Source organism: Paramacrobiotus metropolitanus, unplaced genomic scaffold (assembly GCF_019649055.1).
Source record: "Paramacrobiotus metropolitanus isolate TYO unplaced genomic scaffold, Prichtersi_v1.0 Parri_scaffold0000354, whole genome shotgun sequence".
Classification (NCBI taxonomy): domain Eukaryota; kingdom Metazoa; phylum Tardigrada; class Eutardigrada; order Parachela; family Macrobiotidae; genus Paramacrobiotus; species Paramacrobiotus metropolitanus.
The window spans coordinates 1-20,257 of NW_026570574.1; the positions used below are offsets into that span (position 1 = coordinate 1).

Here is a 20,257-nt window from a genome sequence, read left to right on the forward strand (position 1 = left end):
CATAATGCGATTAAAATTAATAACATACATAATGATACATTGCTCTGTGATACTGGTGGTAGGCTGGTAGCAATGGCATTCACGAAGCTACGTTGGTCTGTAATTCCGGTGACAGATTGTGCATACGTACTCTGTGCCTGTATTTCAACTTAACTTTTATTAAAGTAAGGTCACTGAAATACATAGATTAAACAGACAGAACAGTTTTGAAGAAATAGTTGTATTCTTTTAAAATTGTTTTTATAAAGGTGGCCCAGCTTAACCGCGCGTTGATTTTAAGTACTTCAGTTTTTGTAATCTCTTTCATTGATACATAACTCAAACACAACTGGTCGCGCGCTAGAGAGACCGATACTTGTAACATTATTATTATTTTTTTATTTATTTTTATTTCTTTGTGGAGCAGGTAGCCCATTTCCGGCTAGGGTGACATACTATTGTAGTATGGGGTTTAAACCTGTGCCAAACTGCATGCAGAGAAAATTCCCAGCACGCTTAAACAAAATTTACACTGCACAACATGTTTAAACGCACCAACAGATCGACACTAAAAATATCAGAAGAATTAGAATCCACGAAAAATTTCCACATTAATTTTTATTAAGCTTCCAAGCCAAGGTTGTTTCGCCGACTTGTTTCTTTGCTTTCGCCTTGATTATGGTCCGATTCCCTTTCCGAAGATTGTACGGTTTCACTTCCTCTTTAAATTTTACCATCTCGCTGATGTACTGCGGCACTGGAATTTTTCCGGATGCTTGATTTTGTACAACCACATCGCTTCGTTTTGTCTCATTATCATTATTAAGAATAATAAGGTCATAATCATAATCAAAATGATATTGATAATCATAATCATAATCATAATCATAATCATAATCATAATCATAATCATAATCATAATCATAATCATAATCATAATCATAATCATAATCATAATCATAATCATAATTATAATTATAATTATAATTATAATTATAATTATAATTAGTTCTTAAAGCGGTCAGACTATACCAGTTTGAGTCAGAGGTTTAGCATTCAGAGGCAGAGTTCAGAGCTTGAGTGCCAGCCTCATCAGGCAGAAGGAATGTACGAGTAATACGGCAAAAGGGTCTAATGTCTAACCGACGATTCGACGGGGAAAGGAGCGTAAGAGAGAGTACCTTTTGACTAGGCCAGGCCACGCCGCTGGTGAGCTCTGATAGGGCAGTTTACGGCAACTTGGGTGTGGCCATCCCACATGATCTCAGGAGCGCCACCGGAAATGACGAAAGGCACATGCGGAGCGGTGAACATGGCAGCGTATTCACTTTATATCCTATACTTGTTCCATTATTTCTGCAGCTGCAACCCCTTTTATTACAACTTGAGAATTACGAAAATCTGATTTTCGATCTTGCTACCATGGTATGCTTTCTCCTCGTGATAATTAATTTGGCAACATCACTACGCCTGCGCAAAGTTAAAACTAATTAAATTTTAAACATAGAGAAAATATTCAATCGTCAATGTCATTCGTGATGTTACGACGTGCACTCAGTCTAGCCCAACCAGATGCCGCATTCCTCCTAACAACCGCGAGGCTTGATCGCTTGGCTGAATAAGGCCGTAGGTTCCTCGGTAACTTTACGAACCTTCCGGTCATCGAAAGGGCTATCTCGGCAACGGCCGTTTCAAATGTCCCGAGCGTTCCACTGCCAGATGGTAGCGAGCTAATTATGGACTGTAAGTACTGTACATAAAGGTATGTCTCTACTCTGTCCTTTACTGGTTGAAATACAAAGAGTCTTTAATCTGGATCTCAGTAAAACTGTAAACAAATTTTATGGGTAAAATTTTTGAATTAGTGGAACAGCGCATCTTATTGTTAGTACTTTTCTCTAGCGGCGTTGTAGTATAGCTGTTGTTCAAGGGAACGCAGCGATTGCTTTAAGTGCCTTTTACAATTAGTAATCTATTCAAACCAGCCGAAGCAAGTCCGATAGAGACAATGGGTTGTGCTATTTTTTTATGTTGGAATTTTAACTACTACATCATGTGCCAGAGCTTGCGGGTATTGCTACTTACTTATTACTGTAATTAACTGCAACTCGTCTGTACGTACTACATTCAGTACTGGACTCTTACCGTGTGACCCGGTAAATGGTACCAAATTCATGTACGTACGTGCCCAAAAACTTACTTTCGCGCACTGCCAAAACATTTTTGTTTTCTTTTATGACATTCTGTAGCCAGCCAGATCATTCGAATACATTGGCGTGAAACCGTTTGTACGTAACATCCGATCTGCACGATTTGGTCATTAGAAATTTCTAAGCAGTTTAAAAATGCATTCAAAAAATGTACCAAAACTGTCATCATGGACCGATATCTTTCACATTTTACATCAAACTCATGTATGAAGATCGTTTTTACATTAATGGCAGTTTTTTGATGTTTTAAAAATGAATTTTAAAATTTTTGAAATTCATTTCAAAACTTGAAAAATGTGGTGCAACTCTGGTTCGGTGTAAGAACGATCTTCATATCTGCTTGCATTCATGTGCGAAATTTAAAAAGATCGATCCATGATGAGACACCTGAATGCGTTGAAACTTTCTGAAATTTCCTTACAGCACTGTAAGGCCATAACTGCCGAACCAGATGTTGCGCTCACTAATTGTTTTGACGTCAATGTACAGATCAATATCATGCTATAGAATGTCATAAAACAAAGCGAAAATGTGTTTAGGTGTGCTCGAAAGCCCTTAAACCCACGTAACGGGTAATTTCCCTTAAAGAGATTTTCTGCAGTCCAACACCTATTACTGTACGCCAATTTACAAAGTATATCTGCTCTTTTTAAAATGCGCCATCCAGATGCATGCATATCCCATGTATAGTGCTCGTACTTTACAAATGTACGGTGTGTACGGTATCTTGCTACAATACTTCTTCACTCTACCCTTGAGATTTTTGATAAAATGTACTCTGCTTTCCTTCAGTTTCATCTCGGCATTTTTCTGAGAATTTTTTCTAATTCCTTATGTGCTTTTAACGCTGAGGGTGTTCATAATGCTGTTTATAGCGAGTTATAACATTTTCAGGACCTGAAAGTACAAGTCCATCCGGAAACAAGGGCATAAGTGTAAGCGGGAAAATAAAAAGCATTGGCTTGAGCCATTAGACGAACTACGGCACGTTACGCAAAAATCAAATGATTGATAGGCTTTTATTGAATATACTGCACATTACACTTTGTTTATATAATAAGAGTAAAACAGAAAGTACGTAGTTAAAGCAATAAAATCAAACTGACAGCACAAGTAAAAAATTAAAGAAAATTAAAGAGCAACCCTTTATATTGTAACTGTTTAGCTTTATTGAGCAGTTGTTATTATAACTGGAAACGTATTTGTGGATTATTATAATAATATTTACAAACCTGTGATAACTAAGTTAATAAATAACTGTTTTAATAAATTACTGGTTCGGTGGTGAATTTTCGTAACGGTTAAAGGAGTTGTCTGAGGCCAGTACACCACGGAAAATATATTATAGCGCGTAGTTAATACAAATTAACTGCGCGCGATTGATCGTCCGTCTGTTTCCTGTCGGGCAGTCAGACGAGCGGTGGTATTATTGGGCGGCCGGCGGTCAAGCAAAGCTGACCGCAGCACCTTCAGCGAAGTCCTGTGAGTTGATCAACAGAGCACGCACTACACAGTCAGGCACGCCTGCTCATCAGCCTTTTGTTCTGCCTACCAACCTGAAGGCACAGTGATCTAAACCACGATTGCACGAACAATATGATGTACTTGTACGTAGTAACGTACATGAAGCTTGAGTTAATGCAGTTTGAACAATATGATGAACATGTAGAGTTGATGTTATGTAGCTTGAACCAGTTAATTATATCTAAAAGAAAACACAAAGTGGCTTGACCAGCATATGAATATTACAAAATTTTTTCTCGAGCTTATTACTTATAAGGTAATAAACTTAGAATTTTGAACGAATAAGGGAATTTGAAGACTGGGAGATTTAGACCAACAATGCTTTGATGTTCCAAAACTTCACGCTGTGTTTCGACAACGAATTTTTGCACAATAATGTAGTCGTATATAACAAAAAATTTTATGTGACAATACGTTATTGTACCTTTAGTTCGACATGGCACATCGTGCTTATCGTTAAATTAATCATTGCTTATTGTAAAGCATTTGCAGACCGTGGTGACCACGTTTTAGTTCGGAAAATAGTACCCTTGTTAATTGTTTAGATTTTGAAGTAAATTTGAACTGTCTGCGGTGATCAGTTCAACTTTTCATGTTCATGAAGAGAAACCAGTTGTGCAAAATTAAATTTCTTCTTCACATGCTTTTTGATAAAAAATAAGAATAAACAACTGGAGCGCAGTGAGGTGTTCTTATAAGTGTTGCACTTTATTTCCATGGCTCGGATAACAATATCAAGGTCTATTTACGATTAAACAAAACAACATTTTCAACAGTGTTTCTTTGCGGCAATACAATTGCTGATATGTGTCTGCAAAGGTGCGCATGCTTACTGTTATCGGTATTCGGTACTACTACGCAGTATGACGGGACTTTATACAAAGTAGAGGACTATAGTCAAGTTCTTTTTTTGTCGAATGGAATTTTATTCAGATTGGCGATGCTAATCGTTCACAGGTTTTCTATAAAATTTTACGTCAAGTTCTTGCTTGTATTCTGGTATTAGCACTGACTGGTGAGCTTCAGCTATAGACTTAATATTTAATTAATTGTCCCATTTCGCGTATTTAAAAGAAAAATGCATATTTTTATTAATCAGATCTACATTCTAAGTCATTCTTATACTGGAAATTCTGGAATCGAATCCTACAGTTGGATCCGAATGGGTGTGAGCGGACTGACACCAGTTGGTAGTGTTAAAAGGGTTAAACTAGAATAATTACAAAGACTAGTCTTTTAGTTTGTACACTATTTATTTTACGGCTTGTTTTATTTTTGCACAAGCATCAAGTTACTGTACACAAAGGAAGATACTGTAAGCTGGACTAACCATAAATGAGCCTTAACCGTGTGCGTGCACAACCACCCCACTATTTCCCTGTACAGCGCTTGGGTAAAATTTCAGAAGAGAGTTATACATAGGCACATACAGGAGCGCACGTCTTTTACGCTTGTATTACGTTTTTTTGAGCTATTTCAGCCGTTAGCTGCATACTAAACTGTGAAGAATTTAATGTTCTACAATTCAGTATAAAAACTTGTCTTATATATAAAATATAAGATGAGCAATGCAAAAAGAGTTTTACCAAAAATATCTAAATTCCAACCGCTGAACCACCTTGCAAACACCCTCGTGTGGCAGTTCAGTGCAGCAATGCAGTACAAAACTATTTCGTTTAATGCTTTCTGAAACTATTTTAGAAAGTTTTGCTTGACAGATTCTGCATCTAAATGTAGAGAAAAAAATTCTCTACGTTTTAATTTCTACCTGACAGTCCAATCTTTCCTGAAAAACTTCAAAATAAAAGAAACGCCGATTTCTCCCATAGAGCCCCATGCTTTCTCTCGTCTGAAATATTCTGTGCACAGTGCACTACAAAGCCCGCATGCACGCGGGTATTGCTCATTACGTTCCCGAAAAATCTTTTCTGTACGTAATTGTGTATGGTCCCTAATTATACCGTTAAATGTTAATTACAGTAGGTATACGAATTACGAATAATACGTAATTTGCACAGCGAGTCCGCGACGGAATGTTTTCGCTGACTGCAAAGCAGACAAGAAAACGCCACCTTGGTGTATTTCCCGTAGACGTGTATGGTATTATATGGTATACGTGACAACGCAGTTCTACCAAAATGACACAAAGGAAGCCGAAATCACATCTCATCAGTGAAGACCCCATTGCTAATCGTGCATATACGCGCCCATTAAAATAAGATAAAGATTGCGCCGAACCGAGGCTTTAGCATTATTTTCAAATTTTGAACGAAATTTAAATATTCAGTTTAATCGACCGAAGCGTATCGAAAGCCTTCTATGTTCAGCGATTACGGAAAATGTGGTGTCCGTCCGTCGGTTACCGCCACTAAATGCACAAGTGCGCAGTTGCCTTTGCACGTGCACCGTGGCCGTATCTACTCCAACCTTATGTAACTGGTGGTATCCGTCTGTCGGTCACCGCATAATAGTGAAAGGGCACTATGGCCGTTTATTCTCACGCTACAGATTATTTTCTGTACATATGACTTGTAATGTCTTGGTCATCGGCGGCGGACTCATCGCCACCAAATGCACATATGGACAGTAGTATTTGATACCGTTAGCACATATGCGACGTGATCGTATATACTCGTAACCCATGCACCTGATGGCCGTTAATACTCACGGCTATCACCAGCCGTCATTTGGTATAGATGCCCTTTGGTACCTTTGCTATACATATTTACGAACTGTATGCAATACTATACGTTATCACCATGCAAATATCACAATTTGGGGAAAATGCGGCAGCAGCAGTACCAATGGCCAGAATTACTGTATAGCAACAGCCGTTCCGTAGCCCGTCTACGAGACGGCTCTTGCAAACTGCCGCATTTTTCCAGATTGTTTATTTTGCTAAAATTAGTTTTGCACACTTTAGCCGCTCGATGATAAAGCACTACCTGGTCTGGTACGAAAAAACTCAAACGATGGTCGATGTGCAATGTATTGTTTTCGGCGAAATAAAAGCAAAGCAAAATTGCAATCCAAAAAATTATAAATTGTATTGTACGGTGCTTTGTATTGAACTACTCTATTGTATTGTATTGTAATTATACTGTTGTATTGTAGTTGTAGTTTTTGTGATACTACAAAGGGCGTACCAAAAGCAAGTTTCCTACTTTGTCTCTTCCAGCATAAATGCCTTTATTGTTACCTCTTATAATCCATACGGATATAAACGCCCTTCACCTTCACTAAAAAAAAGATTACCGGCAACAAAATATATCGGTACCGGCACGATACATTTTGGATATATATATATATATATATATATATATATATATATATATATATATATATACATATAATGCCTATATATATATATATATATATATATATATATACATACCTATATATATATATATATATAATGCCTAAATATAAGGGCAAAAGTAAACGCGTTCCACCGTTCCCTGTACTGCTGCCGTCACCCGCCTGGGTGTGACGTTACGGCCATATGGTTAAATCTGGCGCGGTACATAAGCGCCATGTTCAGCCACAACGTAAAACTCCAGCCGGGTGACGGCAGCAGTACAGGGGAACGGTGGAACACGTTTACTTTTGCCCCCTATATAAGTTTATTTACATTGTTTATTTACATATAAGTTTATTTACATTGTTTCTATTAAGTTTAGGTCATGCAATACCCACCAAAAGTGAGTGCACTTTACTAGTTATGTATAGCTGCTACGCTTTGGTCATGCAGTGTCAGCCAGAAGTGAGCGCACTTTCCGAGTTAACTAGTTTTAATTCAAAGAAATTTTTTATTTTAAAATTCATTGTAAACTTTGAAAATAAGCTAGAGCCGCCGTCCGGGCATAAACGATCTTCATACAGTACATACCACATACCAATGTGCGCATACGATTAATATGCAAAACTTGAAGTCTTGATGACCGGTACATAAAGAGATTTTTGATAAGCCTGAACGCGCTATCTATAGAATCATCCATAAATCCCTTAACCGGATGCAGCGCGCACAAACAGTGTTCACACCAATGCTTACAAATCGTTTGGCTACAAAATGTAATAAAAACAATGCGAAAAAATGTTTAGGAGTGGAAGTTTTTGTGCAAGTGCCCAAATTAGGCACCATATATCGGCTCCCTTAATTTCCTTAGTAAACGGGAGAAGGGATTTTGGTTTGTTCTGTCAATGTTAACATTTTTAATACGGCTAAAACCTTTAAATACCGGTAAACATTTTGCTTTATCTAAATGTTGCCCGTATACGTCAGCTCGTTTCCGACCTTTGAGACAGCCCACAGCAGCATTTTTGCCATTTTAGGCAGGTACACGTCAGCAGCCACCTATTCTGTGTTTATGGTTGCCAAAAGAGTATGCGTCATCAGGGTTGCACTGGTGCTGTCAGTTGAAGCGCATTAAATTTTGCTTTCGAATTGTCCATTGTGGTTCGCACACCTCGTTATCATGCCCAGCGGAATGAACCAACCTAACAGCGTAGACGTTTTGGGCGATGACGGAATGTTCCGGTACGGGCGCGTGGTAGATGTGGCAGACCACGGACTATACATCGATCTGTTGTGCCCCACCCGACGGCGCGAATATTTTCCATTCGACCGGATTTTCTTGCCTCGCAAGACGAACGAAGCTGACCTGGCTCGCCAATACTCTAAGGAATTTTCCACCGTTTCCGTCAACGTTCTGGTCCCGGAAACGCCGGTGGGTCCCTGGATATGGCTGCCTCATCCAGCGGTGGTTGTTGGGGGCGGTAGAGCGCAACGGCATTGCGGAGGAGTCGTGGTCCGGGGGCATCGTCACGACAGCGGAGTGGAGTGTACGGAGTTCGTCCCCATGGAACGCATCCGCTGGCCTGATCACGCTGCACTTCCGCAGGCAGCGGCTGCTGTGGATAAGGAACTAACATGGCACGATCACGTGCATCCCGGGACCTTCGTCGAGGCTAATGTGCAGCTGTATGATGAAGTTCGCTCGGTACCCAGTGAAGAAGTGGAGTCGTTCATCCAGTGGTGGAATCGCTACGGAGTGGATCGTTATTACTCAACGGTTTCCGTGGTGAACTACGTGGAAGGCCGTTTGAGATATATCTACCAGCCGCGAGCTTGCCAGTATGTTTACACTGGTTCCGGACACCGGGGATTTTTGGTTAGAATACAAATGAGTTTTGTTTGATGTTGAATTAACTTAGTTACAGAGTAGTGAACTGTACTGTATTTCAGAAGGCGATCGCCACTTTCCAGGAGGAGCTGGACAGTATGCCAAAGTGTCCTGACGAGGTCTTGCCAGTGCCTGACAAGATGGCGCTTCCGGTGAAAGTGTTCCAGGAAGTGTTCTCACACTTGGAAACGATCACCCAAATGGAATTGCGCGCTGTATGTGCCGCTTGGGACGCGATGCTGGATACGGCGATTTTGCGTTCCTGCATGATGGTCTTGGAATACACTTTTTTCAAGTGGCGATTTGATACTTTCTTACCCATGGCAACGCTGCACCAACGTTTGCAGCCGGGCACGCAGCACGTTATCATTAAGCATTGCGGCTTAAGGGACAATCCGACGCGGAACGCCGCCATCGCTGCCCTGATGCTGATGTGTGACATGATCCGTTATGTGGCTATGCAGCAGCACCGCACCGGAATAAGGTTGCGTAGTCTGCACGTATCCCAGTTCAATTTTGACCTGCAGATCAACTCCGCTATCCAGCAGCCTCGCCAGACCGATTGTGTTCAGCATCCGACTGGTCTATCGACAGTCACTATCGTCGGGACTAAAGATTTCTATCGGCTGCCGGATGTCGTTGCCGTATGCAGCAGTTTGCCCTGTAATACACTCCTCATGACCCACTGCCAGATCCACTTGATCTGCTCGTACGGTTTTCTCCAACAGGCAAGGATACTCAATGTTTCGATAAAAATTCCTACAGCACGTCTGCCAATGGGTGATGAATTCGGTTGCGCATTGTGGGACGTACTGGACGCGGCCCTGCCGGCACCGAGTGACCAGCAGCTGCAGGAACTCGTGGGCAGGTTAAACGGCAATACGGACGCCCACCAAGAACTCAAGCGAGTCGTTTGCCAGGTACATATCAAACTCTTTGTCCAAACTCCAGGTATCAAACTACTATAGCTACTTCTATACGTTTAGTCAACGTTCGGTCGGAGCTACCAGACCCTACTAATATAACGTAAAAGCCCATCCGGAAATCAGAGCACAAATGCACCGGCAAAAAAATAGGCTGCTTACTGAAATGCAGAATAGGTAATTGCCGCAGTTTAGTAATGCGATCTATTGCGCGCAGCCCAAACATGCGCACCAAGCTGCACAACGTGAATACAAAGGGTGTTTCACAAATAATTTTCCCTAAATTGCCCGTCTGTCATTTGAAGTAATGCACAAGTGATATGTTTTGTTGCACAGGCCATTATATAAGCTATCGATAAAAGCAAAAATTAGCAGTGGCTGGACCTGATAGTGGTGCAATCACATCGAGCGGCTGTTGATATTTTATCAATTCTTACCCGGCTACCGGGAATGTTCTTCTTAACTTTGTAAAGCCTAAAGCTCGCTAACCTAAGCCCAATAGACTGAAGGCTGTATTCGTATTTGCAGTTGCTATGTGCGCTGCAGTCGGTTGATCCGCGCCTCTCGGCGCATTACCGTGGCAAGAAATGGTGTGTGGATGGCCTGGAAGGTTTGCAGTTGGGCAGATTGTCACGTATTACTCGGCACTTCCTCGTTGAACTGCACTATGACACGACGCGGAAGCCAAGCGCCCGTGTTTAGAAAATTTACTCGTAGCGGTCGTTAGTGCTAATCCATTTTTCACTGCACTACCTAACACAGGTGAACTGAAATCTTATCAATTCGTCGCATTTTGTTGTTGCTAGCTTTCTTTTTATTTCTTTTTTTCTTCGAGAATCTCGATGTGGTTTGCGCAATCGGTTACGTGCCGAGTCGGTGTCAGTTACACTATTAGCAATAATTCTGTTTTGTTGACATACAATGTACGACAAAAAGAGGATGAACCGATCAGTCGGTCCGCGGTTCAAAATAACCTCGAAACGACACGCCACCCTAAAAACTTGGACGCTTACTCACTACTTTCAGACGCTCGCGCTCCGTGAATATCAAAGTGCAGCTATACTAGTTGCATATCAAAAGGTGTAGAAAAAAATTCTAAACTTTTTGATACTAAACCTGTGGCTGTTTATGGCGAACAGCACGAATTCTAGCCATTTTGCTTTCTCGTAGGCACAGCATAGGATCTGTGCGCATAACCGTTTGGCTTGCAATCAATGCTTAAGTCTATGGGAAAGCAAAATGGCTAGAATTTGTGCTGTTCGCCAGCCACAGGTTTAGTATCAGAAAGTTTAAAATTTACTACACCTTTGATATGCAACTAATATCTGCACTGATATTCACGTTCTGAACAATGAAAGCGTCAAGTTTTGGCATCGTCGTTATTTTGAACCGCGACCGACTGATCATTCAACTCTTTGTCGTACATTATACATTATGCATTTTTCACAAGATATGTTTAAAGTTAAACGTTGATGAAAATAATGAGTTCATGGCCAATCATGGGTTAGGTGAGATTTCTTTACTGTACAGGTATATTACGTTCACTTATTCAGCATGAACTGACAACGTCGATTAAAGAGTATCTTCTGATAAGAGACCAAACAGCTACTGTAGTCGTTTTAAGCTCTAACAGAGAATGTTTTACATCACTTTTTCCAGGCGCCGTTGTCCTAATGGCTAGCCGCCTATGACAAGGAAACTGAGCGTGATGTCTCTTGCGTGCACACTTTGTCCGAGGATGGTGCTTCTGTGCTTCCGCTGCCGTGATGGGGCGGAATTGTGGAGGGAGTGGGCCAGGTCACTGCGCAGTCGACTCTTTTTCCCTTTACTGCACAGTATAGTAAATACTGGCTCAAGGGGTTCAACTGATTGACCATGACAGACTCTAGTGGATTCGGTCCGGCTGGGAACGGGACCAAATACCCAGCGCTCTGTCTGGGATCGTTAGAATGCCGATTACAAACAATCTGCAAAGCGCCAAGCTGAGTAATTTACTTTAACTGCACCTCACTAGACGTATCTGTGTCATAAATGAAAATTAGGGGCTGAAGCCAGTTGGATATGTGTGTATCAGTGTATGCGTTGCCTTCACGGCTGCACCCATTACAGCATGTTATCGAAGTAACGCACAATAATAATATTCGGATTGTTATGCACAGTCTCCATTTATTTCCAGCATAAACTCGCCCTCTGAATTTTCGGAAGGGCTTATACTAGAATAATGCTGCTGAGCCCAAAGGAACGGCGAATTTTGTTTGAGCATTTCCTTAGTTAAACCATTCGTCAACGTTCTTACCAAATGCAGCACTTGACAAAAGCAGAATTCCCGTCCACGTTTCTTTATTTCATTGCTCAAATGCTGATACTGTAGTTCATCCAGCTGTGGACAGCCTGTCTCGATCACTGTCCACCACTGCTCGACTTTCATACGCCGATCGCATCCCAGTCGACAAAAAGGAATCCGGACTGTGATGTTCAACCACCCATCCATATTTGAACACTGGAATTCACAAATGAAATTCGTTACAGTGATCTCCAGGCAACTCGTGGCCAGCGAGTCAAAGATCTTGTAAAGCACCGTAATGAAATCCTCATCCAGATTAAGAGGATAAAAGCACCGAAAATCTTTTAAAATGAACTTTGCGGGAAGGTGTTCAGTCCCTCCTTTAATAACTTTTCCCAAAAAAATCTCATCAAAAAAAGGCCAGTCCTTTAGCGCCACTAGTTGTTGGGAATTTTTGCAGACTGCATGGACAATAACGGCCACTATGCGCTGTGCACCGGCATCAGTGACATCAAAACTGCCCATGGAATACGAGCGGACGTCAGAGGTGGCTCGAAAAAAGCCACGATTGGACGCCACATGAATTTTGAGCCGGCGGCGGACTCTGCTGGCCATCGATGTGAACATCTCGTTCCATGCCAAACACACCGCCCGCACCCGGCACTGACTGGCGGTAAACAAACACTCGAATATTTCCGCCAGGATAATGTCTGGAAGGCATCGTAACGGGCAATCTTCGTTGTCGGCCGGCACAAAAGGTAAAGTGCTAAGCATATACGCTATTACACGGGTTCCGTGCTGCTCACGTTCCCGGGCCATTGTATTTGTGCTAATGGGAGCGCTTTCTTCAGCTTCACCCAACGACAGGAGCACGGAATTACGCTGTAAAATACAATGAATCAACCAATTAAGAACCTAGCGAAGTATCTGTAGGTAAGAATCAGAAGAACTGCATGCAGTTATTCATACCAAACGAAACGATGCTTATGCTGTATATTAATGTACTACATAACTCCTTAATTACATAATGCTGCATATTTTCCATGAAATCAGTTTGAATTGCTTCTTCCAGTCCTTGGCTGAAGGACACCCTTTGAACCGGGCGTCTGATGCAGTCCAGGGGAACGACGTGCATCCTTCCATCCGACAAGCGGACGCAGCCGAGTTTTTGCCGTTGGCGGTGGATGTCATGGCCAGCTATAGTGGCCGGTTGCCACTTCCATGGCTCATTACTGCTTTCCCGGAGTAACACTTCCACCGTCTCGTTGATCCCTGCAACTCCATGCAAGAAAAACAAATTTTCTAGCTAATTTAAGCTAAAATCACTAAAATTTGCCGTCTACAGAATGTAGCAATTTTGCAACAGTCTGTTCCTGTACCGTGTACTTGCTGGAAAGTGGTACGGCGCCTATTTTGTGTTCAACTGATCATGCTTATCACACTTATAGCACACAAGTCAAAAAAGTTTCCACTGCTTCAGGAAAAAGAAAATTTTCGTAAAACGATGTTTATAATATTATCCTACTGTGGTAACGAAACGGCTTACTTCGCACGACATTAAACCGGCGAAGGCAGTCCGGTAATATGAACGTATTCGACTGCGACAGGTAAACTTCAGTGAAGGGAACAATCTCCTCCCGTCTGCCTGGGCATCCTAGATCGACAATCAATCCGCTTTCATATGTCGCAACGGCTATTCCACAGTGGAACAGTTTGTCATGCCCGCAAACTTCTACCACCAACGAATGTGCGGTCATCCTTTACTCAATACCAGCTTGCTGTCACCCAATGTTCTCTCGCAGAAATCCTCCAGAAAATAACCTGGAGACCGCTTTTGTCAAATAATGGATGAAAAAAGATGACAGTAGATGAAAGCAGCGTCAACTGCCTCAATATTAGTAAAGGCAATAAGCAGGTTGCGGTATCAACGAAGGGTACGATTGACGATAGAATTAACGACGGAGTACAATTAACGGACGTTTAAACGGCAATACCCGTCGTTATTAACGAAACGAAGGGTATCGTTTCGTTAATAACGACGTTGAAATCAGTAATGAACGACCGGGCCCATACACCACTGAGCACGAAGACTGCGCAGGCGAGACAATCTGCAGTGAATTTCTGCCTGGGCATTCAATCCTGAGTTGTCTACTCGACTCGAATTTTCGAAAATCGTACCAGTTTCGACGTTTGCACTGCTGTCATTTATTTTTTTGCCAGTTACATTGAAAAGAAAATAATTTGCTTTTCATAAATGTAAAATCATTGCAAAAACTAATACTTTACTGTTGCAGCAATGTGCTATAGCAACTCTGTAGCCGATGCTGTGCATATTCACCATCTTTCAAGTGCAACAGCGAGTCACGCATTCCAGAATGGAATGACAGTTCTATTACTTCTGTATAACGTCTGTGCGGAAAACTCGAATCGCATTTCCTTCTAACGTGTTTGTACCACATAAAAAATCTGCATTTTGTTATTTTGCGCTGGTAAACGAAATTGTTTTGACATTGGTACAAAATATTGAGCGGAGACCGTCTGATACAATCATGGTTCCTCACGTTAATGTGAGACGGTAAACTGCTTGGTTTATAACGCAACCTCTTATTCAATCAACGGCACATTAAATTAACAACGTTAAATCATCGTTGCCGTTAATCGCAGGGCCGTGCAAAACGCAACCTACTTAATGACTGGTACAAAGCGTTAAACGGATGAATTCGATTAACCAGAGTGCACAACCATTCAGCATTGATAACTAATCAAAATAACACCGACGCTTGCAATCATTGTTATCTAGGTGGCTATTGCCCATTAAAGATATCAAAATAACATACCAACGCCACGGCGTAATCTTTACGATAAAAGGGCGCTACTCCTGTTGACTGCTGATCGTTATTCATAAAGTTCGAGTAGAGCGCAGCGACTTGGATATCGAATAACACCCGTAGTGTTCCCATTAACAACAGCTACGGTAGACCACAACACTGCAGTGGATTGCTCATCTTCCATTTAACTGACGCACTCCATGTCCTATGAAAGGTATCCGGTCGGACCAACACTGCGTTTCAGCTACAATCGGATAATTCGCAGTATCCGCTTTCCACAGACTGCTTCCGACATGCGTTTGCAGCTCTCGGTCACGCTGGGCCATCCTTCCAGATTTTTTGCTCCTTCCGTTGGTTGACACTGGAGCTTTCAATCGCAGGAGCCTCGAGTGACATTCCGCAGCACTACCTCTCTTCCTTAACAATCAAGTAGCAGCTTCATCATTCCTCCCGTCACAACTGTAAATGGGCAGTGTAGCCGGCAAAATCATAACGTAATTCGATTAGGTGCTTGTTAATGCTTAATATTAATGCGAAAAGTTTTTTACCCTTTTAAATACTGTGTACAGTACGCCGGCCAAGGCACCATCGGAATCTCCTACCACAGTACATAAGCAAATAATATTTTTTAAATGTTATCATTACGAGGACATTTGGGTGCTGTGAACATACCCTGCACGATTAGGCTGCGATGAACAGCTGGTTAGCCGTAGCTCGCAACGCTACTAATATCACAGTCTGGATGCAAACGGCTATAAATTTAGCCGGCTGTTCATCGCAGCCTAATCGTGCAGGGTATGTTCACAGCACCCAAATGTCCTCGTATGCTTTATTTTTCTTTAATTCAGGATATTCACAGTACGATGTCATAGTGCGCAAAACTAAGTGCAAGGTATACATACATAGCTGCAACAGCAAAATATATCAGAAATATATATATTTTATAAGTGTAATTAATGATTATGGTGTAGGTATCTACTTTTCCCGCTCCAATTATTTGCTTCTCTTGCTTCTGGCTACCTGATTCTGACAAAATCGGATCTTACAATTTGATCTTACTGTACTTCCGGTTGCAGAAACCATATAATGTTTGCAAATTATAGACAAGTGCGCCCACCATTGCCCTGCCCCGTTATCTACGCGGGGCATCGAATTATAGTAATTATGTATTTTGTCATCTGTATGTATACTGTAGAAGTCGGATTAGAACCCACACAGCGGCAGTGCTAAACGTATTCCCGTATACTAACAATTATCACTAAATGTGCACAAAAGATAGTATTGCTTTAATTAGTCAGCCCTCTCTCATAATCTCATTAAACCAGCAGTCAAAATTTGTGTGGAAACCTTCGATACTTGGGTGGCAAACAAACTGAAAACGGACACGATTTTGATAACATAAAAATCAGTTTTACTATGTACTGTTTTCAACTTTATTTAATTAAATATGGTGCAATATTTGCGCGATACTGAGGTGCAGAAAAACCCCCAGGACCGTCCGCACTAGCGGCGGCTCCATTAATGTCAAAGGAAGCGCTGGCGGTCTTGGGGATTTCTCTGTCTCTTAATATCTGTACGAGCGAGAAGAGAATAAATTAAGATTAAATACATGTTTTCCAGTTAAATTTTTATGTATCGGTTGTTCTTGAATTTTTCTTGATATACATGATAGTTTGACAAATTTGAATGTTTTTGAAACTTTAGATGGAGAATATTAAGGCGCAGAATATTGTGGTGAAAGCTTGTTGTGACGCTTTGAAACCAACACCACAAGCACGGTATGCGTTGAACCGACTACGAATTATCCAAGATCTGGCTGCCGACACACCTGAAAGGTACAGCGATTTTTTAACGGTCTAAACGAAACTGATAAAATATTATATAACAAGCGGTAGCACATGTCATTTGAGACAACTGCTACTGTGTACAGTATATCTACGAGTATACAGTAGAAATATCGTACAGCACCTACAAGGGTAATTAAAAAAGGGCTGCATTGCGCTATACTTATCTTACCTAGCTAGGTATCCTATACGAGTACTGTATGTACAATACACGTATATACGAGGGGAATGTGTGAATATCTGTCACAGTCTTAATCGTCAACCAGCCGTATACCGGTGATTTAATACAGCGACAATGTCATGATAAAATTATCTGTGCGGACGTGATTTGTATGTACTTTAGCACACAGTGACGCGTAATATGCTATACGTATTACGTTATATTTGCCGGTTACTTTCTCAGAGTGTTTCAGGAAAAATGACCCAGAACAGTTTTAATCACGATGGTCCATCTAAACGCGCCCTTCCGGCTGAACCGGGTTATGCAGTTTACGCAGAACATGGTCATCCTTTAGGTTTCGCTTAATTTTTGGGTACGTAAAAGCTTTTTTCTCCGTTCCGCTAACCGCGACGGGTTCTGACTACTATCACGTATTTTAGATGAACTGACCAGGCATTTGCAGTTTCGATGTTATGATGGAACCGTTTATGCCATGGCAGCGCTCCTTCACCGTATATTGCCAACTGTTATACCTTATTGGTGGCGCGGTATTGTTATTCTCATGGTCACCGTAACGACCGGCGCAACGGAAACCGCCTTTCAGGAAATCTTCCGTGATGACTTTGACGGGCAAACTTTAAACTTGACACATTGGAATCCCGCCCACACCAAGTCCTACGTTAACAACGAACTGCAGTATTACCGACCGGACAACGTCCGCCTAGTTAACGGGACGCTGGGGCTCGTCAGTCGGCGGGAAGAATACCGAGACTGTGCGTACACCTCGGGGAGAGTGGATACCCGCGGGAAGTTCAGTTTCCGGCACGGCGAGATCGAGTGGCGGGCCCGGGTCCCCGCTGGCCGCGGCATGTGGCCGGCGCTGTGGCTGGCACACCCGCAGTGTGTCGCCGCGCGCCCCTGCGGTGAGTATTGGCCGCCGGCCATCAGCGTCATTGACGTCCGCGGCCAGGAACCCAACGTCATCGTCAGCACGGTTTTCTACAACACCGGCGGCCAGGACCGGTCGCCCGTGAAGACCGAGAAGCAGGTGGACATGAAGCAGGACATGTCGGCGGATTTCCACGTGTACAAGCTGATTTGGACCGCGGAGGCGTTGCTGTGGTTCGTGGACGGGGTGCTGGTCCTCTCCGAAACGGGCGCCGAAAAGGTTCCGACGGTGGCGCTGCAGGTGGTCATGAATGTGGCTGTCGGAGGGTATTTCTCCGGGAGTCCTGATAACAGTACAGAATTCCCTACGGAGTTTCTCATCGACTACGTGGTGGTTCGCCAGGGCGACATCGATGTGTCACCGTGGGTTAACATTACGACGATCCCTAACGAGGCTGCTTCGGGACCACCGGTGGTGACCATCGTCCTTGGCGGTCTAGTAGAATTGCTTGTTGTCGTCGTTATCGGCGTCCTTATTATCTGCGTGTGTTGGAAACAGCGCCAACGACTGCGGCGTGGTGACATGCGCAAGGGCCCGGATTCCCTGCGGCTCACTGCAAAATCTTCTACTCTGGCGTGCCACATTAGAGCAGGTTACGAGCAGGTGGACCCGGCCATCCAACACTATGTCAAACTGCTGGAGATTCCCATAACCAACGTCGAAATTGGTAGGACCGAATCAATGGAATAAAACGGATTTCTTATGAAAAAAGCTGTTGCAGTGTGATGTGGTATGTACTTAGCTATTTTGGTATTATACGTTTTCTTCTAAACGGCCTCGCAAAAAAAAACCTCATACACATACATGTTTCCGCAACGGTCCATAGGAAGATACTTTTCTACAAAATTATTAAGGACACCCGGTAACAACAATTTGAGTCTTGACTTGCTGTGGCGTATCTAGTGGGTAATATCTTTTATTACCAATTTTTTTCATAGTTCTTATAGATAGTACAATTTTACATAGTACATAGTACAATTTTAAATAGTACATTATATAATTTTTACATAGTATTTACATAGTACGACTAAAAAATAACTAATAAGACAATTAATAAAACTGCATAAAGATTATTATTTTGCGCTGGGTATGTATTGTACAGTACACTGCTGTACGTACTCGTACATTCACCACATTTGGCAGCTTGACTTGGTTCGATCGATAACTGTTGTCAGTCTTTCCCCCAAGACATAAGTAAAAATACCTCGGCACAGTAAATGGGTGCTTGGATAAAAACGTTTTGAAGTTCAACTACTGAATTTCCGTAATGTGCTGTTGTTCAAATACTTCAAGCCCGAGTTCAAGGAGCTTCGTGTACGGTACGTCGGTACTTATATAAATACGTAGACATCCTACCGCATACAGATAAAGCGCGTTTCTGGCGCAAAAATCACCGGCGCTTGTTTCCGGCGTTTCTTCACTGATGCTCCTTCGGCAACTACTGAACAATGTACTCTGTATACTCTGTATTCTTACATTAATAAAATTAAATGTACCGATATCACTGCGGTCACTCAGAGTCAAAAATACGTAGTATTGCAAGTATGATTACAACATCGCATAATCACTGCGGTTCCATACAGTCGCATATACCCGTGATATAAGATTGGTCTGTTGGCAGGAGCTGTTCTGGGAAAAGGGGAGCATGGCATTGTGCGCCTCGAGGCGTGGCCACGGGACTGCGTGGTCAACCACTGCCCACCCTGGTGGCCATTAAAACGGTGCGGAATCCCAACAACCCGGAGCAGGACCGGCAGATTATTCAAGAGTTGAAGATTATGACGAAGGCTGGTCGCAATCTTAATATCACCAACCTTCTCGGCGCTGTCTTTAAAGGTAGAATCCCAAAAAAGCTAACAGAAAAGGCTATCGTTCTGCTGTATGACGTGGTCATATATTGATGTTACCAGAGTAGATTGCTTCGCCATGAAATTTACCTATCTTCGATACTTGCAGGCGAGACGTTTCTGCTGTTGGAATATTCGGAGCATGGATCATTGCTAAAGTACCTCCAGCGTCACCGCGAAACCGTACTCCATAACCACACCGATCCTAATCCTCTGCTGGTTAACAACAAAGCAGGAACCGTCTGCCAGCAGCAGCTGACGAACATGGGAACCTCAGCGTCGATCGAGAGCGAGGGCATGGACGGGAGGGCGTTGTCGACCGGCGACCTTATTAGTTTCACCTTCCAAATCAGCCGCGGCATGGTTTTCCTCAGCAGTCGCTCCATCATCCATCGCGATCTGGCAGCCCGCAATATCCTGGTCTGTCAGGGCGGGGTGGTCAAGATCGCCGATTTTGGTATGGCCCGGCAGCTCTCGGAGTATGTCCTCCTCAACGAGCGCGTAAGAACTGCCCGCACACGTTTGT

At 42.6% G+C, this 20,257-nt stretch overlaps 2 protein-coding genes and 1 long non-coding RNA gene across 5 annotated transcripts; 2 read left to right on the forward strand and 1 right to left on the reverse strand.

Moving 5' to 3' along the window:
• Nucleotides 1-1,708: 1,708 nt before the first annotated feature.
• On the forward strand, nt 1,709-10,602 carry LOC129602181 (uncharacterized). Of its 2 annotated transcripts, XM_055501150.1 has the most exons (4): nt 1,709-1,741; nt 8,095-8,884; nt 8,959-9,816; nt 10,348-10,602. In XM_055501150.1, the coding sequence occupies exons 2-4, from the start codon at nt 8,189-8,191 to the stop codon at nt 10,519-10,521; spliced, it is 1,728 nt and encodes a 575-aa protein (XP_055357125.1). In that variant the 5' UTR covers nt 1,709-1,741; nt 8,095-8,188; the 3' UTR covers nt 10,522-10,602. The 2 variants fall into 2 exon arrangements, with proteins under 2 accessions (XP_055357125.1, XP_055357126.1); XM_055501151.1 differs by lacking the exon at nt 1,709-1,741 and having other exon boundaries at nt 8,080-8,884.
• A 789-nt stretch (nt 10,603-11,391) lies between these two features.
• Nucleotides 11,392-14,003, reverse strand: LOC129602182 (uncharacterized). 2 transcript variants are annotated; one of them, XM_055501153.1, is made up of 4 exons: nt 13,650-14,003; nt 13,128-13,375; nt 12,116-12,985; nt 11,392-11,786 (listed from the first exon to the last, which is right to left on the reverse strand). In XM_055501153.1, the coding sequence occupies exons 1-4, from the start codon at nt 13,858-13,860 to the stop codon at nt 11,505-11,507; spliced, it is 1,611 nt and encodes a 536-aa protein (XP_055357128.1). In that variant the 5' UTR covers nt 13,861-14,003; the 3' UTR covers nt 11,392-11,504. The 2 variants fall into 2 exon arrangements, with proteins under 2 accessions (XP_055357128.1, XP_055357127.1); XM_055501152.1 differs by having other exon boundaries at nt 13,128-13,381.
• On the forward strand, nt 11,622-13,546 carry LOC129602183 (uncharacterized). The gene is made up of 3 exons (XR_008692367.1): nt 11,622-12,861; nt 12,955-13,036; nt 13,176-13,546. It is a non-coding gene; the product is annotated as an uncharacterized LOC129602183 (long non-coding RNA).
• Nucleotides 14,004-20,257: the final 6,254 nt, after the last annotated feature.

What these genes read in the sequence shown, in the direction of transcription:
- LOC129602181 (XM_055501150.1), top strand. Translation starts at nt 8,189, where the DNA reads ATGCCCAGCGGAATGAACCAACCTAACAGCGTAGACGTTTTGGGCGAT. An exon ending in CCGGACACCGGGGATTTTTG is followed by an intron (nt 8,885 to 8,958) that starts GTTAGAATACAA and finishes ACTGTATTTCAG; the next exon opens with AAGGCGATCGCCACTTTCCA. An exon ending in TCAAGCGAGTCGTTTGCCAG is followed by an intron (nt 9,817 to 10,347) that starts GTACATATCAAA and finishes TCGTATTTGCAG; the next exon opens with TTGCTATGTGCGCTGCAGTC.
- LOC129602182 (XM_055501152.1), bottom strand. Translation starts at nt 13,860, where the DNA reads ATGACCGCACATTCGTTGGTGGTAGAAGTTTGCGGGCATGACAAACTG. An exon ending in CCGGTTTAATGTCGTGCGAA is followed by an intron (nt 13,382 to 13,649) that starts GTAAGCCGTTTC and finishes TCTTGCATGGAG; the next exon opens with TTGCAGGGATCAACGAGACG. An exon ending in TGGAAAATATGCAGCATTAT is followed by an intron (nt 12,986 to 13,127) that starts GTAATTAAGGAG and finishes TGTATTTTACAG; the next exon opens with CGTAATTCCGTGCTCCTGTC.